The sequence below is a fragment of the Heptranchias perlo genome, chromosome 7, assembly GCF_035084215.1.
Source record: "Heptranchias perlo isolate sHepPer1 chromosome 7, sHepPer1.hap1, whole genome shotgun sequence".
NCBI classification, from domain to species: domain Eukaryota; kingdom Metazoa; phylum Chordata; class Chondrichthyes; order Hexanchiformes; family Hexanchidae; genus Heptranchias; species Heptranchias perlo.
The window spans coordinates 2,937,731-2,964,568 of record NC_090331.1 but is presented as its reverse complement, the minus strand read 5'-3'; the positions used below and the strand labels follow the sequence as shown (position 1 = coordinate 2,964,568).

The window sequence follows — 26,838 nt, the reverse complement described above, 5'->3', positions numbered from 1 at the left end:
CCTCCTCTCCTGAAGGTGTGACTCTCTCTGGGGTACAGGTCCCCTCCTCTCCTGAAGCTGTGACTCTCACTGGGGTACAGGTCCCCTCCCCTCCTGAAGGTACTGACTCTCACTGGGGTACAGGTCCCCTCCACTCCTGAAGGTACTGACTCTCTCTGGGGTACAGGTCCCCTCCTCTCCTGAAGGTGCTGACTCTCACTGGGGTACAGATCCCCTCCTCTCCTGAAGGTACTGACTCTCTCTGGGGTACAGGTCCCCTCCTCTCCTGAAGGTACTGACTCTCACTGGGGTACAGGTCCCCTCCACTCCTGAAGGTACTGACTCTCTCTGGGGTACAGGTCCCCTCCCCTCCTGAAGGTACTGACTCTCTCTGGGGTACAGGTCCCCTCCACTCCTGAAGGTACTGACTCTCACTGGGGTACAGGTCCCCTCCTCTCCTGAAGGTGCTGACTCTCACTGGGGTACAGATCCCCTCCTCTCCTGAAGGTGTGACTCTCTCTGGGGTACAGGTCCCCTCCTCTCCTGAAGGTGCTGACTCTCACTGGGGTACAGGTCCCCTCCTCTCCTGAAGGTACTGACTCTCACTGGGGTACAGGTCCCCTCCTCTCCTGAAGGTGCTGACTCTCTCTGGGGTACAGGTCCCCTCCTCTCCTGAAGGTGCTGACTCTCTCTGGGGTACAGGTCCCCTCCTCTCCTGAAGGTGTGACTCTCTCTGGGGTACAGGTCCCCTCCTCTCCTGAAGGTGTGACTCTCACTGGGGTACAGGTCCCCTCCTCTCCTGAAGGTGTGACTCTCTCTGGGGTACAGGTCCCCTCCTCTCCTGAAGGTGTGACTCTCTCTGGGGTACAGGTCCCCTCCTCTCCTGAAGGTGTGACTCTCTCTGGGGTACAGGTCCCCTCCTCTCCTGAAGGTGTGACTCTCTCTGGGGTACAGGTCCCCTCCTCTCCTGAAGGTGTGACTCTCTCTGGGGTACAGGTCCCCTCCTCTCCTGAAGGTGTGACTCTCTCTGGGGTACAGGTCCCCTCCTCTCCTGAAGGTGTGACTCTCTCTGGGGTACAGGTCCCCTCCTCTCCTGAAGGTGTGACTCTCTCTGGGGTACAGGTCCCCTCCTCTCCTGAAGGTGTGACTCTCTCTGGGGTACAGGTCCCCTCCTCTCCTGAAGGTGTGACTCTCTCTGGGGTACAGGTCCAGCTGCTGTCCAGCACCTGACCCAAGTGTCTATCCTTCACGTATGTCCCAGACCATGCGTGTCTGTTGGCTATTCCAGAACGGGGGGCATCACATCTGATGTAAACACACGTCCGTGTTTTGTTGCAGGGGTGACTGGTTTTCAGGAGGAGGAGCCCCGGCTGCTTCTCGTCTTCCCTCTCCCGCCCCCCACACCCCGAGCCCAGCGGCACTGAGGCCAACTGAAGCCCTTTCATCCTTCCCTGGCCGAGATTGGCCAGCTGAGTGCAGACGAGGGATTGGAGCAGGGTCCGTGTGCCCTGGAGTGAGGCCAGTCTCTCTAACAGACGTCATTCTCTCCTCAATGTGTGACAGGCATGGAACATCTGGAGAACGGACTCAGCGTCTCAGTCGATTACAACACTGCCGACCCCCTGATCCGATGGGATTCATACGAGAACTTCAACGCTCAGCGAGAGGACAACGCAGAGGGTAAGGACGCTGGGAACGGAGCAGCTCCGGTCTGCGTGTGAGTGGGTTCACGCCGAGCCTGCTCTCACTGACTGGGGCAGGAATATTGCAAAGGCCACAGGCTCATCCCGAGGTCTCAGGCTGCACCCTGTCTGAGCCAGCAGTCGCTGGACTGTCCCCAGTGTTGGGCGCATGGATCTGACGTTAATGAGGGGGAGCCATAGTGCTGGAACGTTCTAAAGTGCAGCTCCCGCTCCGCGCTGCTCACCACCCCCCCTCTCCCCACCTCACGGCCGATTCCCGGGATTGGGAGGGACTCGTGCTCTTCTAGGGCGGAGGCTCGTCGGACCAGGCCCTCCACACCGGGTTCAGAGGAACCACCTGCCCCCTCTCCTCCCCCTGCCTCCTGCTCCTCTCCTTCATCGAACGCCTGGTGCGAGAGTTTTCCCCCAGTTTGTCCCCGGCTCTCCTGAAGGCGGTGACTCGCTGGGGGGGCCCAGTTCCACACACAGCACCCAACCCTGTCAGACTTCACCCCAGCGAGTCTGGGCAGTGAGTGTTGGCTGGGCGTTCACCCACGGAAGGCTTCACAGCCAAGCTCAATCCTGTGCTCACACACAGACCCACACGGACACACACACACACACGGACACACACACACACACGGACACACGGACACACACACGGACACACACATACACACAGACACACACACACACACACACACACACACACGGACACACACACACGGACACACGGACACACACACACACACACGGACACACACACACGGACACACGGACACACACAGACACACACACACACGGACACACGGACACACGGACACACACACGGACACACGGACACACACACACGGACACACACACACATACACACAGACACAGACACAGACACAGACACACACACACGGACACACGGACACACACACACACGGACACACACATACACAGAGACACACACACACACACACACATACACAGAGACACACGCACACACACACACACACACACAGACACACACACATATACACAGACATACACACACACACAGACACACAGACACGGACACACATACACACACAGACACAGAGACAGACACACACACACATACGCACACATACACACACACACACACACGCACGGACACACACACACACACACACACTTTTCCAGTAGTGGTCTCTGGTGAGGGACCTGGAGCAGGAATTCTGGCTGATTTTGATTTTATTCCCCTCTCCAGCCGAGGGGCCAGTGGTAGCCCCTCCCTTAATGCCGGCCCTGCTCTCCCAGCACAGAGCGGGGATCCTTTTTGTTTGCTGTGAGTGATAGACCGACCGGCCGGCCGCCTGCCCTTTTTGGTGTGGGACCAGCAGGAAGCTTGGAATGGTATCCCTGGGCTCAAGTTTCCCACGGCTATTCTGACAGGGCGCCCCTCTGGTGCTGACAACACGGGATGGGGTTTATCTTTCAGACAGGTGGGCTGCCTGGTGCCCCGTCCTGATTTATGGTGAAGAGGTGCTGAAGGGTGTTAAGTGGAGCAGTCGGTGTCAGCGCCATCACAGTGCGCGAGGGCGGGAGCGGAATCCAGCCAGCGAGACTCCCTGCGGCCACAGCTAATCCCCCCGGGACTGTGGGTGGGACTCGCAGACTCCGTCTCAGGAGCAAAGAGGTGTCGAGTGGCCGCTCAGCCCTGTCAGCGAGCAGGGAGGCAGCTAGGCCGGAAATAACAAAAAGAAAAGCTGCCTCCAGTTCTGAGAACCGCATTTTAGGGAAGGATGTGAAGGCCTTGGAGAGGGTGCAGAGGAGATTTACTAGAATGGTTCCAGGGATGAGGGTCTTTAGTTAGGTGGAGAGACTGGAGAAGCTGGGATTGTTCTCCTTAGAGCAGAGAAGGTTAAGGGGAGATTTAATCGAGGTGTTCAAAATCATGAACAGTTTTGATAGAGTAAATAAGGAGAAACTGTTTCCAGTGGCAGGAGGGTCGGTAACCAGAGGACACAGATTTAAGGTGATCGGCAAAAGAACCAGAGGGGAGATGAGGAGAATTTTTTTACGCAGCGAGTTGTTCTGATCTGGAATGCGCTGCCTGAAAGGGCGGTGGAAGCAGATTCAATAATAACTTTCAAAAGGGAATTGGATAAATACTTGAAAAGGAAAAATTAGCAGGGCTGTGGGGAAAGAGCAGGGGGGAGTGGGACTAATTGGATGGCTCTTTCAAAGAGCCGGCACAGGCACGATGGGCCGAATGGCCTCCTCCTGTGCTGCGAGATTCTCGGAACTCCCACGTTGCTGTACTGGTTTTGGGCTCAGTGCCACTCCCCCCGTTCCACCCTCCGCTGCTCCCTGAGATTCTGGCTGCACCGTTCTGGTGTCGCCATTCTACCAACGGAAGCGTGGGGGGCACTGGGGTGGGGGGTCTACAGCTAGTTTCCCCAGACTGATCAAATGCTGTTTTTTTTTTAAGTGCATCGGTTGACTGCTCGACCGCAGGGGGCATTGCAACGAGCCCGTTCCTGCCCTCACCCTGCGCCTGCACAAACACATCCGGCTCGTGGTCGCCTGATGGCGATCAGGAGTGGGAACCTCGGCAAGGTTTCCCACTGAGACCCTGGCGTTACCCGGGCTGGAATCAGGTTCACAGGGCCGGCACAGAGCTTGAATGGAGACCCCTGATCTGGTGGCTGGGCCATTTACCCAGTGAGCCTCCGGGAGGGTGAGAGGAAGGTGGGGAGATATTTGTCCAGCTCCTTTCTGAACAGGGTCGATTTTCCTCTGCCACTCCCCTTTTCACTCCAGTGACTGTCCGGCTGCAGATTACACAGCGCTCCCTCAGTACTGCCCCTCCGACAATGCAGCACTCCCTCAGTACTGCCCCTCCGACAATGCAGCACTCCCTCAGTACTGACCCTCCGACAATGCAGCGCTCCCTCAGTACTGACCCTCCGACAGTGCAGCGCTCCCTCAGTACTGACCCTCCGACAGTGCAGCACTCCCTCAGTACTGACCCTCCGACAGCGCAGCGCTCCCTCAGTACTGACCCTCCGACAGTGCAGCGCTCCCTCAGTACTGCCCCTCCGACAATGCAGCGCTCCCTCAGTACTGACCCTCCGACAGTGCAGCGCTCCCTCAGTACTGCCCCTCCGACAATGCAGCACTCCCTCAGTACTGCCCCTCCGACAATGCAGCACTCCCTCAGTACTGACCCTCCGACAGTGCAGCACTCCCTCAGTACTGACCCTCCGACAGTGCGGCACTCCCTCAGTACTGACCCTCCGACAGTGCAGCGCTCCCTCAGTACTGACCCTCCGACAGTGCAGCGCTCCCTCAGTACTGCCCCTCCGACAATGCAGCACTCCCTCAGTACTGACAAGGGGATATAGACAGGCTGGGTGAGTGGGCGGAGATTTGGCAGATGCAATACAATATTGGAAAATGTGAGGTTATGCACATTGGCAGGAAAAATCAGAGAGCAAGTTATTATCTTAATGGTGAGAAACTGGAAAGTACTGCAGTACAAAGGGATCTGGGGGTCCTAGTGCAAGAAAATCAAAAAGTTAGTATGCAGATGCAGCAGGTGATCAAGAAGGCCAACGGAATGTTGGCTTTTATTGCTAGGGGGATAGAATATAAAAACAAGGAGGTATTGCTGCAGTTATATAAGGTATTGGTGAGACCGCACCTGGAATACTGCATACAGTTTTGGTGTCCATACTTAAGAAAAGACATACTTGCTCTCGAGGCAGTACAAAGAAGGTTCACTCGGCTAATCCCGGGGATGAGGGGGTGGACATATGAGGAGAGGTTGAGTAGATTGGGACTCTACTCATTGGAGTTCAGAAGATGAGAGGTGATCTTATTGAAACATATAAGATTGTGAAGGGGCTTGATCGGGTGGATGCGGTAAGGATGTTCCCAAGGATGGGTGAAACTAGAACTAGGGGGGCATAATCTTAGAATAAGGGGCTGCTCTTTCAAAACTGAGATGAGGAGAAACTTCTTCACTCAGAGGGTGGTGGGTCTGTGGAATTTGCTGCCCCAGGAAGCTGTGGAAGCTACATCATTGAATAAATTTAAAACAGAAATAGACAGTTTCCTAGAAGTAAAGAGAATTAGGGGTTACGGGGAGCGGGCAGGAAATTGGACATGAATATAGATTTGAGGTTAGGATCAGATCAGCCATGATCTTATTGAATGGCGGAGCAGGCTCGAGGGGCCGATTGGCCTACTCCTGCTTCTATTTCTTATGTTCTTATGTTCTTATGTACTGCCCCTCTGACAGTGCAGCGCTCCCTCAGTACTGACCCTCCGACAGTGCAGCGCTCCCTCAGTACTGACCCTCCGACAGTGCAGCGCTCCCTCAGTACTGACCCTCCGACAGTGCAGCACTCCCTCAGTACTGACCCTCTGACAGTGCAGCACTCCCTCAGTACTGACCCTCCGACAGTGCAGCCCTCCCTCAGTACTGACCCTCCGACAGTGCAGCACTCCCTCAGTACTGACCCTCCGACAGTGCAGCGCTCCCTCAGTACTGACCCTCTGACAGTGCAGCACTCCCTCAGTACTGACCCTCCGACAGTGCAGCACTCCCTCAGTACTGACCCTCCGACAGTGCAGCACTCCCTCAGTACTGACCCTCCGACAGTGCAGCACTCCCTCAGTACTGACCCTCCGACAGTGCAGCACTCCCTCAGTATGCAGTGGGAGTGTCAGCCTGGATTCTGTGCTCAAATTTTTTGAATGGGACTCAAACCCACGACCTTCTGACTCAGAGGCGAGAGTGACACCCACTGAACTGGGCTGTACTCGCTGGTTGTTCCTTTACTGACCCAGTTTTATGGGCGGCCATCTCAGGCACACATCATTCTGCCAGTCCAACATCGTTCCCACGGGATTCAAATCTCTCCACAAGCCTCCTGCCCGTTTCAGGCCTGAGAGAGGGCACCCTGCGCAGTGCGGGGGAAGGGGGAGATCTTGCAGTCACAGGTCTCCCTAACGCCCGGGGACTGGCGCGCGGGTGGAGGTGGACGAATTCAAGAGCTGTTGCTCCACAGCGGTTTCCAGCCTCGTTAAAGGCCCATCGCTTTCCGTCCTCGTCCTTCTCAAATCTGCAGTCAGGTCGCGGAACCATTTTTAATCCACCACTGGCTTTCAGCGTTTCCGACCCCTGGGTTAACCAGGTGTGAGGAGCCCACAATGAGCTTTACGCCAGCTTCAGTCCGTCAGACAGAGCGAGCATGGATCAAGCGGGCAGAAGGTCTGACCTCCACGCCCCGAATCTCGATGGGCAACGTTCTGTCCTGAACATAGCAAATGGCCGACTCCCTCCTCGCTAATCGGAATATTTTCTTACTGATGAGAGGATCGGAGCTGTGGGGCAGCAAAGGGATTTGGGTGTTCGTGTACTCAAATCACCAAAAGCCAGTGCACAAACATTAATCAAAAAGGCTCTTTGGATATTGGCCTTTATCTCAAGGGGGCTGCAGTACAAAGGGGAGGAAGTTACGCTTTGGTTGTACAGAGCTCTGGTTAGACCCCATCTGGAGACTGGGTTCAGTTCCGCTAGACGTTGAGGTGCCGTTAGAGGAACGTAGGAACAGGAGGAGGCCATTCTGGAAGGATATACTGGCCTTAGATGGGGTGCAGCGCAGATTCACCAGAATGGCATAAAGGGTTAAATTATGAGGACAGTTTGGATAAACTTGGTTTGTATTCCCTTGAGTTTAGAAGGTTGAGAGCTGATCTGGATCGAGGTGTTTAAAATACAAAGGGATTTGATAGGGTAAATATAGAGAAACTGTTTCCTCTGGTGGGGGAGTCCAGAACAAGGGGGCAGAATCTCTAAATTAGAGCTGGGCTCTTCATGAGTAAAATCAGAAAACACTTTTTCACAGAAAGGTTTGTGGGAATCTGGAACTCTCTCCCCAAAAGGCTGTGGATGCTGGGGGTCAATTGATAATTTCAGGATTGAGATCAATAGATTTTTGTTGGGTGAGGGTATCGAGGGATATGGAACCAGGGTGGGGAAATGGGGTTGAGGTACAGGTCAGCCATGATCTAATTGAATGGTGGAACAGGCTCGAGGGGCTGAATGGCCTCCTCTTGTTCCTTTGTCCCTCTAACGACACCTCACTGTCCAGCGGACTGGTTTCCCTGAGCTACCTGTACCTGCCGTATCGCTGAGATAAGGCTCGATACGGGCTGCAGAACATTAGAAATATCTCGATTAAGGAGATTAGTTCTTTGGGAGGAAACATTCTGAGCACCAAATAAATTCATGAGTCAGGAATGTAAATTCTAGGAAAGGGTCAGGAAGTTGGGCTTGTTTTATTTAGGAAGGAGCAGATTTTGAGGTGAGCTCATCGACAGTTCCAAGATGACAAAGGGAATCAAACAGAGTTGATCCGGGCAAATTATTCCCTATGGTGAAGGGTTCAAATCCTGGTGGACACACGTTAAATATGAGGCGGTGAGGAGTGAACATAAGAACATAAGAAATAGGAGCAGGAGTTGGCCATACAGCCTCTCGAGCCTGCTCCACCATTCAATAAGATCATGGCTGATCTTCGATCTCAACTCCACTTTCCTGCCCAATCCCCATATCCCTTGATTCCCTTAGAGTCCAGAAATCTATCGATCTCAGCCTTGAATATACTCAACAACTGAGCATCCACAGCCCTCTGGGGTAGAGAATTCCAAAGATTCACAGCCCTCCGTGTAAAGAAATTCCTCCTCATCTCAGTCCTAAATGGCCGACCCCTTATCCAGCGACTATGCCCCCTAGTTCTGGACTCTCCAGCCAGGGGAAACAGCGTCTCAGCATCTACCCTGTCAAGGCCCCTCATAATCTTGTATGTTTCAATGGGGACGGAAGTAAGGGGGAACTTTTTCACCTAAAGGGGAATCGAGTTATGGAATGAGTTCCCAGGGAAGGACAATGAAAATGGTGTCAAAGGGCAACAAGATATGTTTCTGCAGAGAAAAGAGATTGACGGATATGGAGGGATGGTGGGTAGGTGGGATTGAGGGATATGGGGAGAAGATGGGTAGGTGGGATTGAGGGATATGGGGAGAAGATGGGTAGGTGGGATTGAGGGATATGGGGAGAAGGTGGGTAGGTGGGATTGAGGGATATGGTGAGAAGGTGGGTAGGTGGGATTGAGAGATATAGGGAGAAGATGGGTAGGTGGGATTGAGGGATATGGGGAGAAGGTGGATAGGTGGGATTGAGGGATATGGGGAGAAGGTGGGTAGGTTGGATTGAGGGATATGGTGAGAAGGTGGGTAGGTGGGATTGAGGGATATGGTGAGAAGGTGGGTAGGTGGGGTTGAGGGATATGGGGAGAAGGTGGGTAGGTGGGATTGAGGGATATGGGGAGAAGGTGGGGAGGTGGGATTGAGGGATATGGGGAGTAGGTGGGTAGGTGGGATTGAGGGATATGGGAAGAAGGTGGGTCGGTGGGATTGAGGGATATGGGGAGAAGGTGGGTAGGTGGGATTGAGGGATATGAGGAGAAGATGGGTAGGTGGGATTGAGGGATATGGTGAGAAGGTGGGTAGGTGGGATTGAGGGATATGGGGAGAAGGTGGGTCGGTGGGATTGAGGGATATGGAGAGAAGGTGGGTAGTTGGGATTGAGGGATATGGGGAGAAGGTGGGTAGGTGGGATTGACGGATATGGAGAGAAGGTGGGTAGGTGGGATTGAGGGATATGGGGAGAAGGTGGGTCGGTGGGATTGGGGGATATGGGGAGAAGGTGGGTAGGTGGGATTGAGGGATATGGGGAGAAGGTGGGTAGGTGGGATTGACGGATATGGAGAGAAGGTGGGTAGGTGGGATTGAGGGATATGGGGAGAAGGTGGGTAGGTGGGATTGAGGGATATGGGGAGAAGGTGGGTCGGTGGGATTGAGGGATATGGTGAGAAGGTGGGTAGGTGGGATTGAGGGATATGGGGAGAAGGTGGGTCGGTGGGATTGAGGGATATGGGGAGAAGGTGGGTCGGTGGGATTGAGGGATATGGGGAGAAGGTGGGTAGGTGGGATTGAGGGATATGGGGAGAAGGTGGGTAGTTGGGATTGAGGGATATGGGGAGAAGGTGGGTAGGTGGGATTGAGGGATATGGGGAGAAGGTGGGTCGGTGGGATTGAGGGATATGGGGAGAAGGTGGGTTAGTGGGATTGAGGGATATGGGGAGAAGGTGGGTAGGTGGGATTGAGGGATATGGGGAGAAGGTGGGTAGGTGGGATTGAGGGATATGGGGAGAAGGTGGGTAGGTGGGATTGAGGGATATGGGGAGAAGGTGGGTCGGTGGGATTGAGGGATATGGGGAGAAGGTGGGTCGGTGGGATTGAGGGATATGGGGAGAAGGTGGGTAGGTGGGATTGAGGGATATGGGGAGAAGGTGGGTAGTTGGGGTTGAGGGATACGGGGAGAAGGTGGGTAGGTGGGATTGAGGGATATGGGGAGAAGGTGGGTAGGTGGGATTGAGGGATATGGGGAGAAGGTGGGTAGGTGGGATTGAGGGATATGGGGAGAAGGTGGGTCGGTGGGATTGAGGGATATGGGGAGAAGGTGGGTAGGTGGGATTGAGGGATATGGGGAGAAGGTGGGTAGGTGGGATTGAGGGATATGGGGAGAAGGTGGGTAGGTGGGATTGAGGGATATGGGGAGAAGGTGGGTAGGTGGGATTGAGGGATATGGGGAGAAGGTGGGTAGGTGGGATTGAGCGATATAGAGATAGAGAGAGAACAAAAGAGGGAGAGACAGAGAAATAGAGAGGAGAGAGACAGAGAGACAGACAGGAAGAAAAGAGAGAGTTATATGTTGAGAGTGGGTCGGTGGGGTTCGGGTTATGGTGAGCATGTTGGGTTGTGGGATATGGTGAGAACGTGGATAGGAGAGAGTGAGTGACAGAGAGAAAGAGAAAAACGAAGAGACAGAGAGGGAGAGACAGAGAAAGAGAGGGGTAAGAAATGGAGGGGCAGAGAGATAGAGAGGAGAGAGGGAGACAGAAAGGAAGAGGAGAAAGTAAGAGAGAGAGATAGACAGAGTGAGAAAGGGAGGGGAGAAAGTGAACGAGAGAGAGAGTCAGCGAGAAAGACAGAGACAGACGACAGAGAGGGAGGGACAGGGAGTGAGAGATAGATAGAGAGGAGAGAGAGATAGAGATAGACAGAGAGGAGAAAAAAGGAGGGAGAGATAGAAGAGTGAGATAGAAAATAGAAAGAGAGGCGAAAGAAAGAGGAAGAGAGAAATAGGGAGGAGAGAGACAGAAAGAGAGAGAGAGAAAGACAGAGAGAGAGAGACAGAGAGAGAGTGAGAGAGAGTGAGAGAGAGACAGAGAGAGAGACAGAAAGAGAGAGAGAGAAAGACAGAGAGAGAGAGAGACAGAGAGAGAGAGACAGAGAGAGAGTGAGAGAGAGTGAGAGAGAGAGAGACAGAGAGAGAGACAGAAAGAGAGAGAGAGAAAGACAGAGAGAGAGAGAGACAGTGAGAGAGAGAGAGTGAGAGAGAGAGAGACAGAGAGAGAGACAGAAAGAGAGAGACGTTGAAGGAGGTTCTCCTGCCACTTTCTATTTCTCATCCCAAACATTGGTCAATGGTTTAACTAAAACCAGACTTTCTTTCAATTCGATTCAGTTGTACGCAGGGCTGTGTTACAGATCTGACTCTAATTAGCCAGCCTGTAACCCAATCTGCCTCTGACAGATGATTTCACTTGCCGTTTGAGGCTGCCTTTAAATTAGCAGCCCACTGATAGATGAAGGCGGAGTGTCCTACAGAGCTCCTGGTCAATGGCATGACTCCCCAAGGGCTGCGATCCTTTGCTGTCCGCCAGCCTCCAGCCTGCCAGCTTCAGTAAGCGAGAGTCAGCCTACGTGTGCGTGTCTCTGTGAGGTGACTGAGTCCTTTAGCAGGAGCTTGTGAGGGAACAGACTGTGACTGGGAAAGGTCCCAGAGAGGGGGCAGAGCCTGTTCAGTCTGAGCAAGCTGGCGTCCTTGGCACGGACAACTGCCTGTGGCATTTTCTGGCCGTGTGCAAATCTGTCAGCTTGAGTGAGAGAGAGGAGGATCACAGCAGAAAAAGTTCAGCCAGAACGTTGGCTAACTGATAGCTGGTGGGTTTACTGAACGCTGCCTGGTCACAGAGGACGGAATTTCTACATCAGAGAGCAGACAGGTACAGGGGTGTGTGGGGGTGGGAGAGGGGGAGGGGGTGGTGACAGGTGGCACGAGGGCGTGGGGGCAGGGGGCAAGGGGCAAGGGGCGGGGCAGGGCGTGGGGGCAGGGGCAGGGCTGAGCAAGGGGGCAGGGGGCAAGAGGGGCTGGGAGCTGGGGGCGGGGCAGAGCGAGGGGGTGGGGGCTGGGAGCAGTTCGTGATGCAGCTCTTGAAGTAACGTTGTCACCTTAACTTTTTCGAACTTCCCACATGGCCGATGTCCAGCACGTGTTGTACATGTGAAGGGTGCGAGAGAGGTGTCCTCTTCTTGTGATTAATAACTCGTCAGTGTTTGGCACTGCTGCCCCTCCACCTCCTCTGCCCATTAAACTTTCACCCGTTCTCTCTCCCTAAGGCACTGACTCTCACTGGGGTACAGTTCCACAGACACTGACCCTCACTGGGGTACAGTTCCACAGACACTGACTCTCACTGGGGGACAGTTCCACACACACTGACTCTCACTGGGGGACAGTTCCACAGGCACTGACTCTCACTGGGGTACAGTTCCACACACACTGACTCTCACTGGGGTACAGTTCCACAGACACTGACTCTCACTGGGGTACAGTTCCACAGGCACTGACTCTCACTGGGGGACAGTTCCACAGGCACTGACTCTCACTGGGGTACAGTTCCACACACACTGACTCTCACTGGGGTACAGTTCCACAGACACTGACTCTCACTGGGGTACAGTTCCACAGACACTGACTCTCACTGGGGGACAGTTCCACAGGCACTGACTCTCACTGGGGTACAGTTCCACACACACTGACTCTCACTGGGGTACAGTTCCACAGACACTGACTCTCACTGGGGTACAGTTCCACAGACACTTACTCTCACTGGGGGACAGTTCCACAGACACTGACTCTCACTGGGGTACAGTTCCACAGACACTGACTCTCACTGGGGGACAGTTCCACAGGCACTGACTCTCACTGGGGTACAGTTCCACACACACTGACTCTCACTGGGGTACAGTTCCACACACACTGACTCTCACTGGGGTACAGTTCCACAGACACTGACTCTCACTGGGGTACAGTTCCACACACACTGAATCTCACTGGGGTACAGTTCCACAGGCACTGACTCTCACTGGGATACAGTTCCACAGACTCTGACTCTCACTGGGGTACAGTTCCACAGACACTGACTCTCACCAGGGTACAGTTCCACAGACTCTGACTCTCACTGGGGTACAGTTCCACAGACACTGACTCTCACCAGGGTACAGTTCCACAGACACTGACTCTCACTGGGGGACAGTTCCACAGGCAATGAAACATTCTTCATGTGTGAACCTCGACAGTGAGTGCTGGCAGGTTATTCAACCATGGGGGCAACACAACTGAACCCAGGTGGCGCTGGGCGCTGATGAGGAGAAGGAATCCTGGCTGATTTGTTTTTCTCCCCTCATAAAAGTCGGCTGAGGCCATCTCTTGTCCGCCTATTGCAGCCCCAGCTGAGATCAGCAAACTAAAGTACAGACCGGGCATTAAACCTGCAGAATTTATTTAATTCCTTGATTGTTCACCTCCCCACGAGGGTTAAGAAGAGGTAAAAGGCGCTGGGGAATGGTCTCATTCATTCCCCTCCCCTTTAGTCTCTGTCTATTCCAGTCTCCATTCACCTCCTGCTCTCTCCCCCCTGTGAAGGCCACACCGAAAGAAAAGGATAGACTGACTTGTATTTCTATCGCGTCTTCCACGATTCAGGACGTCCCAAAGCACTTTACAGCCAATGAAGTACTTTTGAAGTGCAGTCACTGTTATAATGTAGGAAACGCGGCAGCCAATTTACGCACAGCAAGATCCCACGAAAAGCAGTATGATTTTGACCAGATAATCTGTTTTTAGTGATGTTAGTTGAGGGATAAATATTGGCCCAGGACACCGGGGGGATCTCCCCTGCCGTTCTTTGAAAGAAAGTACCTCCAGCAGTGCAGCACTCCCTCAGCACTGACCCTCCGACAGTGCAGCGCTCCCTCGGTACTGACCCTCCGACAGTGCAGCATTCCCTCAGTACTGACCCTCCGACAGTGCAGCATTCCCTCAGTACTGACCCTCCGACAGTGCAGCGCTCCCTCGGTACTGACCCTCCGACAGTGCAGCATTCCCTCAGTACTGACCCTCCGACAGTGCAGCATTCCCTCAGTACTGACCCTCCGACAGTGCAGCATTCCCTCAGTACTGACCCTCCGACAGTGCAGCACTCCCTCAGTACTGACCCTCCAACAGTGCAGCACTCCCTCAGTACTGACCCTCCGACGGTGCAGCACTCCCTCAGTACTGACCCTCCGTCAGTGCAGCGCTCCCTCAGTTCAGCACCGGGAGTGTCGGCCTGGATTATGTGCTCAAGTCCCTGGAATAATGGGGCTTGAACCCACGACCTTCTGCCTCTCGAGAGTGTGACCAACTGAAGCAAGTTGAGAATTCCCGGTGCTCGGGACGCGTGACTCCCCCGCCCTGTACTGTGAACAACGTTGACAAGGATTCGGACATTACTCGTTTGTTGTTCGCGGGATCTTGCTGTGCGAAAATTGGCTGCTGAGTTTCCCTGCATAACAACAGTTACTGCGCTTCGAAAGTAAATGCGCGGGTGGCGGCACCCATAGCGGGCGTGATACGGTGCGGAGGGACAATGAAGCGCAGGCTGCTGCCGGCCTCTGACACGCCAGTGATCATTCCCGATTGGAACAGGCAGGGACGATTCTCAGAGAGAGTGCAGGTCAGCACCCAATTGGATCACATCGCTTGCTGTCACCAAAGAGTTCAGGAGCCCTGAGCCTGCAGATTACATCTGCTGTCCAGGGTAAGGAGGGAGTTTGGGATACGTGATTGCAGGAAGAACGATTTCTCATTTACAATGTGGCTGACTCTGAGAAAGATGCCATGAGGTCCCTTAACCTTTTCTCCTGTGTCCTGTCATTCTCTGTCACATTTCAATAAACTGTATCTCTCCTGCTGCTCTATTCAGTCTCAATGTCCAGCCCTCCCTCGCTCCCCCCTTCCACCCCACTCCCCACTCAGAGATGTACTAAATGTCAGGTAAAAGGGAACGATTCACTCTCGTCTGGGACTGTACGGCCCGTGTGTGTCTCAGTGTCAGCTCCTGTACATGTTCAGTACACAGCGAGTAAAAGGGAACAATTCACTCATAGAATCATTGAATCATTGAATCGTAGAAAATTTACTGCACAGAAGGAGGCCATTCGGCCCATCGTGTCCGCACCGGCCGAAAATGAGCCACCCAGCCTAATCCCACTTTCCAGCACTTGGTCCGTAGCCCTGTGGGTTTCAGCACTTCAGGTGCACATCCAGGTACTTTTTAAATGAGTTGAGGGTTTCTGCCTCTCCCACCCTCTCAGGCAGTGAGTTCCAGACCCCCACCACCCTCTGGGTGAGAAAATTTCTCCTCAGCTCCCCTCTAATCCTTCTACCAATTAGTTTAAATCTATGCCCCCTGGTCACTGACCTCTCTGCTAAGGGAAATAGGTCCTTCCTATCCACTCTATCTAGTCCCCTCATAATTTTATACACTTCAATTAAATCTCCCCTCAGCCTCCTCTTTTCCAATCTTTCCTCATAGCTAAAATTCTCCAGTCCTGGCAACATCCTCGTAAATCTCCTCTGTACCCTCTCTAGTGCAATCACATCTTTCCTGTAATGTGGTGACCAGAACTGTACACAGTACTCAAGCTGTGGCCGAACCAATGTTTTATACAGTTCCAGCATAACCTCCCTGCTCTTATATTCTATGCCTTGGCTAATAAAGGAAAGTATTCTCTATGCCTTTTAGCCACCTTATCTACCTGTCCTGCTACCTTCAGGGATCTGTGGACATGCACTCCAAGGTCCCTCACTTCCTCTACACCTCTCAGTATCCTCCCATTTATTGTGTATTCCCTTGCCTTGTTTGCCCTCCCCAAATGCATTACCTCACACTTCTCCGGATTGAATTCTATTTGCCACTTTTCTGCCCACCTGACCAGTCCATTGATATCTTCCTGTAGTCTACAGCTTTCCTCCTCACTATCAACCACACGGCTAATCTTTGTATCATCTGCAAACTTCTTGATCAAGCCCCCGACATTTAAGTCCAAATCATTAACATATATCACAAAAAGCAAGGGATCTCGTACTGAGCCCTGCAGAACCCCACTGGAGACAGCCTTCCAGTCACAAAAACACCCATCGACCATTACCCTTTGCTTCCTGCCATTGAGCCAATTTTGGATCCCATGGGCTTTTACTTTTTTGACCAGTCTGCCATGGTACCCTGGCTGATTTCCTCTCCCTAGCCCAGGGGTGCTGAGGGCAATATCAGTGCTCAGTTGCTAAGATCATCTAAACCAGTTGGAACTTGGGACCTACCTGTTCACGTCTGCAGCACTGAGCAATATGACTGGCCGCTGAGCCATTGACCTGCCAGAGGAAGCTTTTTTGACTTCTCCTGTTTGCCCAATGGCATCTGTTTACCTGTGCAATTTCCCTTACATCGTTGCAAGCAAGCATTTGAACCCTGCCAGGGATCGCTGGGACCCAATGAGTTACTGAGATGTTCAGGTTTAACCCGGTGCATCTCACAGTGATGCCTCAATAGATTCCACCTTCCTCAAGAAGGGAATGGGCAGAGAGCAGTGTGAGGCATCAACCTGCTGTGGAACTGCAGACTGAGCAGTCAAGCCAACTTCCAAATGGGTTCATTCTAGTCAGGGAGAGGGACTCCTTCCCATCTCAGGCCCACCATGTTTACCATCAAACACCCCCAGAGCAGGTACAGCACGGGTTAGATACAGAGTAAAGCTCCCTCTACACTGTCCCATCAAACAATCCCAGGGCAGGTACAGCACGGGTTAGATACAGAGTAAAGCTCCCTCTACACTGTCCCATCAAACACTCCCAGGGCAGGTACAGCACGGGTTAGATACAGAGTAAAGCTCCCTCTACACTGTCCCATCAAACACTCCCAGGGCAGGTACAGCACGGGTTAGATACAGAGTAAAGCTCCCTCTACACTGTCCCATCAAACACTCCCAGGGCAGGTACAGCACGGGTTAGATACAGAGTAAAGCTCCCTCTACACTGTCCCGTCAAACACTCCCAGGGGAGATACAGCACGGGTTAGATACAGAGTAAAGCTCCCTCTACACTGTCCCATCAAACACTCCCAGGGCAGGTACAGGGTTAGATACAGAGTAAAGCTCCATCTACACTGTCCCATCAAACACTCCCAGGGCACTGATGTTCCAAACAGTCTGGTTCAGCCTGAGACAGTGGGAAGACAAGCAGCCTGACAACACAGAGGTAATGGAGGGGCCGAGAGAGGTGGTGCAGAGGTAGAGCTGGGTGTCTTCGGTGTCCGTGTGGGTCCTGAACCCATGCCTGTGGATGATGTCGCCAAGGGCCATCTTATAGATGAGAAATCGGAGTGGACTAAAGGTAAATCCTTGGGGGATTCCTGAGGTAATGATGTGGGAGCGGGAAGAGAAGCCACTGCAGGTGGTTCTCTGGCTATGATTGGATGGATAAGAATGGAACCAGGCGAGGGCAGTCCCAACCAGCCGGACAACGGAGGAGAGGCATTGGAGGAGGATGGTGTGGTCAATCGTGTCAAAAGCTGCAGACAGGCTGAGAAGGATGAGGATAGTTTACCACGGTTATCACACAGTCATTTGTGACTTATATTAGGGCTGTTTCAGTACTGTGGCAGGGGCGGAAACCTGATTGGAGGGATTCAGACATGGAGTTGTGGGAAAGATGGACACGGATTTGGGAGGCAACAACACGTTCAAGGACGTTGGAGAGGAAAGGGAGGGTGGAGATGGGGTGGCAGTTTGCTAGGACAGAGGGGTCAAGGGTGGTTTTTTTGAGGAGGGGGGGTGATGACGACAGATTTGAAGGGGAGGGGGATGGTACCTGAGGAGAGGGAACCGTTAACAATATCAGCTAGCATGGGAGCCAGGAAGGGGAGTTGGGTGGTCAGCAGTTTCGTGGGAATAGGGTCGGGGGAGCAGGAGGTGGGTCTCATGGACAAGATGAGCTGGGAGAGGGCGTGAGGGGAGATAGGAGAGAACCTCGAGAAAGGTGCGAGTTCAGGGCTGGGCAAGGCGGAACCTCAGAGGAAGTTTGGCTCGGTGGACTAGGGAAAGGGGGGGGAAGCAGCAGAGGCAGCTGAACGGATGGTCTCAATCTTAGTGACAAAGAAGTCCATGAAATGTTCACATGTTGCTGAAGGTGAGGGTGGAGGGGACGGGGAAAGAGGTTTAAGGAGATAGTTGGTCGTGGAAAATAGGAGCTGGGGTTATCATTGCATTCCAGGGTGATCCTGGAGTAATAATAAGAAACATAAGAAATAGGAGCAGGAGTAGGCCAAACGGCCCCTCGATCCTGCTCCACCATTCAATCAGATCACGGCTGATCTCTGACCTCAACTCCACTTTCCCGCCCGATCCCCATATCCCATGATTCCTCTAGAGTCCAAAAATCTATCAATCTCAGTCTTGAATATCCTCAATGACTCAGCATCCACAGCCCTCTGGGGGAGAGAATTCCAAATATTCACAACCCTCTGAATGAAGAAATTCCTCCTCATCTCAGTCTTGAATGGCCGACCCCTTATCCTGAGACTATGCCCCCTAGTTCTATGCTCTCCAGCCAGGGGAAACAACCTCTCAGCATCTACCCTGTCAAGCCCCCTCAGAATCTTATATGCTTCAATGAGATCACCTCTCATTCTTCTAAACTCCAGAGAATATAGGCCCATTCTACTCAATCTCTCCTCATAGGACAACCCTCTCATCCCAGGAATCAATCTAATGGGCAGTTTTGGCTGAGGAGAGTGGGGCTCGATAGTGAATGATGTGATCCAGCCAGATCAGGCGATGGATGACTAAACCAGCTGTGAGTCAGATATGCCCTATGGATCCCTTGGACTCAATGGGCCATACCAGGGGGACCGACCAGGATGGCAAAGAGAGTAAGAGTTGTCCTGGGGACAAGGGGATCAGAGGTGGAGGAGAGGGCATCATTGAGCAGCTGGACAGCTGCAGAAGTATTGTGGTGAATGGGGGACCAAAGGCTGGACAACGAACAGCTTGAAAGTGCAATTGCAAGTGACTAGTGGGAGAGTTTTTTCCTGGGCGGATGCAGAAGGAAGTGGGGTCAGGAGATTAGGGTGGTGAGAGATGTAAGGAAATGGTCAGAGGTGGTCTTATCCATGATCGAGACAATAACAACAAATTGCATTGATATAGCGCCTTTAACGTAGTAAAACATCACAGGAGCATAATCAGACAAAATTTGACACCGAGCAACATAAGGAGATATTAGGACAGGTGACCAAAAGCTTGGTCAAAGAGGGAGGTTTTAAGGAGCGTCTTAAAGGAGCAGAGAGAGGCGGAGAAGTTTGTGGAGTGAATTCCGGTAAGGAAGACCACGGGAGTAGAGTAACTATGGGAGATGGCAAGTTCGAGGGGGTGGCCGTGGGTGTGGGTCGGGGGTGTTTATATGGAGGGAGAGGTGCTCCAACATTGAACCAATTGCAAAGTGTGGCCTCCTGCTCCATCAACTTGAACCAAAGGGATGGCAGGTGCCAGTTAGGGGCAAGGCCACTTCCTTCCTTAGATGCCCTGGAATGCCAAACAGGGCAACCCTCCTTCCACCCATATCGTAGCCATGCCTGCATTCTACCATCCAGCAAACTGTGGGTTCCAGTGCCATGCTGTTCCGTCTCTTATCCATCAACTCTGTTCCTTGTCTCCAGATTTTTACTTTTCCAGCCAATTTATTGAACTTTGAAAAGTCGGGAATGATATTTTGAAAAATTTTCAGCCGTTGTAAAGGTTGAATAAAACAATTGCCCCCTTATGCAGCCACTTATCTTTAATTGGCTGAAGCCATTTAACTTTTCTTAGGAGCCCTTTTAGAACGACCCACATGCAACTTTTCGTCTTATGGTGAGCCCCCAGAGTCAGTCCCAGTATGGGGTGGTGGGGGGGACCTGTCTGTGAATATTTAATTAAGACCTACCCCGGGGGATATCCCATGAGCTCGGCCCGCTGGCGATCGCTAAGCTCAGCGTCCCATCGAAATCGCGGCAAACCCTCGTCTCTTTGAGCAGCGGTACAGGGCGGTCTGAGGAACCGCAGTGGCCACCTGTAACAGGACATTAAACAAAACAAAAAGAAAGACTGTAGCGGAAAGTTGAAGAGGAAGGGCTGGAGGGAAAGGATTTGTGGCGCGGCCCCAGTCTGACATCTGTAGTAGATTTAAGCAGCCCCTTGTGTAATGCCTTCAGTATGTGATATTTAATACTATTCTATTTCAGTGAGGTTACAGCCAGCCTCTTGGCCTGTGTCCAATCCCAGTCTGATTTTACAACTGGGAATGGCCAATGTGAGCTCATCGTCTTCAGTGGGGATTGGATAATTCCAGCTCGCAAATTTTAATAAGAGCTCCCGTGTGACCCTTGAATTTCTTTTACACACACACTCACACTCACACTCACACACACACACACACACTCACACTCATACTCACACACACACACTCACACTCATACTCATACTCACACACACACACACTCACACTCACACACACACACACTCACACTCACACTCACACACACACTCACACTCATACTCACACACACAAACACTCACACTCATACTCATACTCACACACACACACTCACACTCATACTCATACTCACACACACACACACTCACACTCACACACACACACACGCTCACACTCATACTCACACACACACACACTCACACTCATACTCATACTCACACACACACACACTCACACTCATACTCATACTCACACACACACACACTCACACTCACACTCACACACACACACTCACACTCATACTCACACACACACACACTCACACTCATACTCACACACACACACACTCACACTCATACTCATACTCACACACACACACACTCACACTCATACTCATACTCACACACACACACTCACACTCATACTCACACACACACACTCACACTCATACTCATACTCACACACACTCACACTCATACTCACACACACACACTCACACTCATACTCACACACACACACACTCACACTCATACTCACACACACACACACTCACACTCACACTCACACACACACACACACTCACACTCATACTCACACACACACACTCACACTCATACTCATACTCACACACACACACTCACACTCATACTCACACACACACACACTCACACTCATACACACACACACTCATACTCATACTCACACACACTCACACTCACACTCATACTCACACACACACTCACACTCATACTCATACTCACACACACACACACTCACACTCATACTCACACACACACACACTCACACTCATACTCACACACACTCACACTCATACTCATACTCACACACACTCACACTCATACTCATACTCACACACACACACACTCACACTCATACTCATACTCACACACACTCACACTCATACTCACACACACACACGCTCACACTCATACTCACACTCATACTCACATACACTCACACTCACACTCATACTCACACACACTCACACACACACTCTCACTCATACTCACACACACTCACACTCACACACACTCACACTCTCACACATACTCACACACACTCACACTCATACTCACACACACTCACACTCATACTCACACACACTCACACACACTCACACTCTCACACATACACACACTCACACACTCACACTCACACTCACACACACTCACACTCACACACACTCATACTCACACACACACACACTCTCACACTTACACACACTCACACTCTCACATACTCACACACTCACACTCACACACACACTCATACTCACACTCACACTCTCACACATACTCACACTCTCACACACACTCTCGCACTCACACACACACACTCACTCTCACACTCACACACACTCACACTCTCACACATACTCACACCCTCACACATACTCTCACACACATCCTCACTCTCACACACACACACTCTCACACACACTCACACACTCATACACACACTCTCACACACACACTCACACTCATACTCACACACACACTCTCACACACACACACTCTCACACTCACACACTCATTCTCACATACATACTCACTCACACACACACGCACACACTCACACATACACGCTCACTCACTCACGCACACTCACACACACACACTCACTCACGCACACTCACACTCATTCACACACACACACACACACACACACAACAAAACAGCCCTGTTTATTGGGAGAGTGGGACCCTGTTAATACCTGTCTAAAAATGTCCCGACACACAATCCTGCTCAGGTTTAAAACGGGCAGTGTATTTTTATTCAAGCGATCACTTTTCCTTTCAACGTTGGTCCAAACAGTCGCCTTCTCCAGATGATGGGTGAAACCGCCCGACCCCCACAAAGAGCCCCTGGCATTGGGTAAAGCGTAGACTGTCCGTGAGGCCCACAGTGTGTCCAGATCAATAACTGTTGTCGAGGGGGGAATGGGAGGGGGAGCGGTCAGCATTGGTTAGATGTGTGGGACTGAGAAGTGAGAAGTGAGAACTGAAAAGCATGGAAATTCACAGTGGCTGCAGGAGAAAGGACAGGGCCAATCGCCTTTCATGGTTAGGTTCTGAGGAAAGGCCATTGACCTGAAATGTTCATCCTCCTTTCCGCTCCCGTCACGAGCGCTCTGACCTGCCGACTGTTTTCAGCACTTTCTGCTTTTATTACAGTTTTGCCGCATCTCCTTTTCCTTATTCTTTGTTTGTGATTTTTCAACATGGAGGCTAATCCTGCCTTCACCTGATTAACAGCAGCCACTTTCCAACAAGGGTCACTGGACAGTGATCAGGAGCAGGAACCCTGACTGATTTCCCCTCTCTCTAACCCAGGGGTCACTGGACAGTGATCAGGAGCAGGAACCCTGGCTGATTTCCCCTCTCTCTAACCTGGGGGTCACTGGACAGTGATCAAGCAGGACAAATCCAATCCGGCCAATTACCGCCCCATCAGTCTGCTCTCAATCATCAGCAAAGTGATGGAAGGTGTCGTCGACAGTGCTATCAAGCGGCACTTACTCACCAATAACCTGCTCACCGATGCTCAGTTTGGGTTCCGCCAGGACCACTCAGCTCCAGACCTCATTACAGCCTTGGTCCAAACATGGACAAAAGAACTGAATTCCAGATGTGAGGTGTGCGTGACTGCCCTTGACATCAAGGCAGCATTTGACCGAGTGTGGCACCAAGGAGCCCTCGTAAAATTGAAGTCAATGGGAATCAGGGGGAAAACTCTCCAGTGGCTGGAGTCATACCTAGCACAAAGGAAGATGGCAGTGGTTGTTGGAGGCCAATCATCTCAGCCCCAGGACATTGTTGCAGGAGTTCCTCAGGGCAGTGTCCTCGGCCCAACCATCTTCAGCTGCTTCATCAATGACCTTCCCTCCATCATAAGGTCAGAAATGGGGATGTTCGCTGATGATTGCACAGTGTTCAGTTCCATTCGCAACCCCTCAGATAATGAAGCAGTCCGTGCCCGCATGCAGCAAGACCTGGACAACATCCAGGCTTAGGCTCATAAGTGGCAAGTAACATTCGCGCCAGACAAGTGCCAGGCAATGACCATCTCCAACAAGAGAGGGTCTAACCACCTCCCCTTGACATTCAACGGCATTACCATCGCCGAATCCCCCACCATTAGCATCCTGGGGGTCACCATTGACCAGAAACTTAACTGGACCAGCCATATAAATACTGTGGCTACAACAGCAGGTCAGAGACTTGGTATTCTGCAGCAAGTGACTCACCTCCTGACTCCCCAAAGCCTTTCCACCATCTACAAAGCACAAGTCAGGATTGTGATGGAATACTCTCCACTTGCCTGGATGAGTGCAGCTCCAACAACACTCAAGAAGCTCGACACCATCCAGGACAAAGCAGCCCGGTTGATTGGCACCCCATCCACCACCCTAAACATTCACTCCCTTCACCACCGGCACACAGTGGCTGCAGTGTGTACCATCCACAGGATGCACTGCAGCAACTCGCCAAGGCTTCTTCGACAGCACCTCCCAAACCCGCGATCTCTACCACCTAGAAGGACAAGAGCAGCAGGTATATGGAAACACCACAACCTGCACGTTCCCCTCCAAGTCACACACCATCCCGACTTGGAAATATATCGCCGTTCCTTCATCGTCACTGGGTCAAAATCCTGGAACTGCCTTCCTAACAGCACTGTGGGAGAACCTTCACCACACGGACTACAGCGGTTCAAGAAGGCGGCTCACCACCACCTTCTCAAGGGCAATTAGGGATGGGCAATAAATGCCGGCCTCGCCAGCGACGCCCACATCCCATGAACAAATAAAAAAAACCCTGGCTGATTTCCCCTCTCTCTAACCCGGGGGTCACTGCCCCCTTGTTTAGACCTGCTGACTCAGCACAAGCAGGTGATTAAGGCCAGGCCTTACTTGGTTTATTTGTTTCAGTTCCACACCGGATGAGACAGTTCCCAGTGGATCGATCGGTCGAGGCCTGTGTTGTGTAGTTGCTGCTTGTGTGTGTACTTGGGCCTGCATTTGTTGGCTGTAATTAGTGGCCATAACATCAGCAGACAAATCCTAAAGAGAAAGGCATAGAATCATAGAATCATAGAAGTTACAACATGGAAACAGGCCCTTCGGCCCAACATGTCCATGTCGCCCAGTTTATACCACTAAGCTAGTCCCAATTGCCTGCACTTGGCCCATATCCCTCTATACCCATCTTACCCATGTAACTGTCCAAATGCTTTTTAAAAGACAAAATTGTACCCGCCTCTACTACTATAGAGGCAGAAAGCAGGCAGAGTACCACCGATCTGTCCAGGCCACTTAACTCCTGCATCTCCTTCTGGTCACACACAGGGCACCTGTCAACCTTGTCACCCAAAAAATTGTGTGGCAGAGAGAGGGCGAAAGAGAGAGAGGGGAACAGAGAGAGAGAGAGAGTGAGAGAGAGAGGGACAGAGAGAGAGGGACAGAGACAGAGAGAGACAGAGAGAGAGAGAAAGGAACAGAGAGAGAGAGGGACAGAGGCACAGAGAGAGAGACAGACAGAGAGAGAGAGAAGGACAGAGTGAGAGAGAGAGAGAGGCGGACAGAGAGAGAGCGAGGCAGACAGAGAGAGAGAGACAGAAAGAGACAGAGAGAGAGACAGGGACAGAGAGAGAGAGACAGAGAGAGGGAGAGACTGGGACAGAGAGAGAGAGAGGGACAGACAGAGAGAGACAGGGACAGACCGAGAGACAGACAGAGACAGAGAGAGACAGGGACGGAGAAAGAGACCGAGACAGAGAAGCAGACAGACAGACAGGAAGAGTGGGTAGAGAGAGATGGTGAGAAACAGGGACAGAGAAAGTGATTCAGGGACAGAATGAGAGGGACAGAGAAGAAAGAGACAGAGAGAAGTGGCAGAGAATGCAACACAAATGACAGATAAAGAAAGAAAGATTAGCATTTGTATTGCATCTTTCGTAACCTCAAGATGTTACAAAGCATTTAACAGCCAATTAAGTACTTTTGAAGTGTAGTCACTGTTGTATCTCGGGAAATATAAGGGAGAGACGGCTGAGAAAGAGATGGAGAAAACACAAATGGTTCCATGATGGATCTTAATGTAAGATATTAATTTTTAACAAGCCCAATCAGCACATCCTTTTTTGACAGATTAGCCCCACCCACCTTCTCCCCATATCCCTCAATCCCACCTACCCACCTTCTCCCCATATCCCTCAACCCCACCTCCCCACCTTCTCCCCATATCCCTCAATTCACCTCACCACCTTCTCACCATATCCCTCAATCCCACCGACCCACCTTCTCCCCATATCCCTCAATCCCACCTACCCACCTTCTCCCCATATCCCTCAATCCCACCTACCCACCTTCTCCCCATGTCCCTCAATCCCACCTACCCACCTTCTCCCCATATCCCTCAGCCCTACCATAGAACCATAGAAAAGATACAGCACAGAAGGGGGCCATTCGGCCCATCGTGTCCGCGCCGGCTCGAAGAACAACCAGGTGCCCATTCTAATCCCACCTTCCAGCACCCGGTCCGTAGCCCTGCAGCTTACAGCACTTTAGGTGCAGGTCCAGGTACTTTTTAAAAGAGTTGAGGGTCCCTGCCTCTACCACCAATTCGGGCAGCAAATTCCACACACCCACCACCCTCTGGGTAAAAAGGTTTTTCTCATGTCCCCTCTAATCCTTCCACCAATCAGCTTAAATCTATGTCCTCTAGTTCTTGAACTCTCCGCTAGGGGAAACAGGTACTTCCTGTCTACTCTATCTGGGCCCCTCATAATTTTGTACACCTCAATCAAGTCTCCCCTCAGCCTCCTCTGCTCCAAGGAAAACAACCCCAGCCTATCCAATCTCTCCTCGTAGCTGCAATTTTCAAGCCCTGGCAACATTCTTGTAAATCTTCTCTGCACTCTCTCCAGAGCAATTACGTCCTTCCTGTAATGTGGTGACCAGAACTGCGCACAATACTCCAGCTGTGGCCTTACCAGCGTTTTATACAGTTCCATCATTACATCCCTGCTTTTGTATTCTATACCTCGGCTAATAACAGAGAGCATTCCGTATGCCTTCTTCACAACCTTATCTACCTGTACTGCCACCTTCATGGACCTGTGCACCTGCACTCCAAGGTCTCTCACTTCCTCTACCCCTCTCAATATATTCCCATTTACTGCGTATTCCCTTTTACTGTTTGCCCTCCCTAAGTGCATTACCTCACACTTCTCCGGGTTGAACTCCATTTGCCACTTTTCCGCCCACTCCACCAACCCATTGATATCTTCTTGGAGTCTACAGCTATCCTCTTCACTATCAACTACACGGACAATTTTTGTGTCGTCTGCAAAT

At 51.9% G+C, this 26,838-nt stretch overlaps 1 protein-coding gene across 8 annotated transcripts in view; it reads left to right on the top strand.

Moving 5' to 3' along the window:
• Positions 1-26,838, top strand: part of tns1b (tensin 1b) — a 611,533-nt gene that overhangs the window by 467,502 nt on the left and 117,193 nt on the right. For all 8 annotated transcript variants that reach the window (XM_067986941.1, XM_067986942.1, XM_067986943.1 and 5 more), the window contains one exon: positions 1,543-1,659. In XM_067986941.1, coding sequence (XP_067843042.1) covers positions 1,543-1,659 — 117 coding nt within the window. The remainder of the gene's footprint in view (positions 1-1,542; positions 1,660-26,838) is intronic.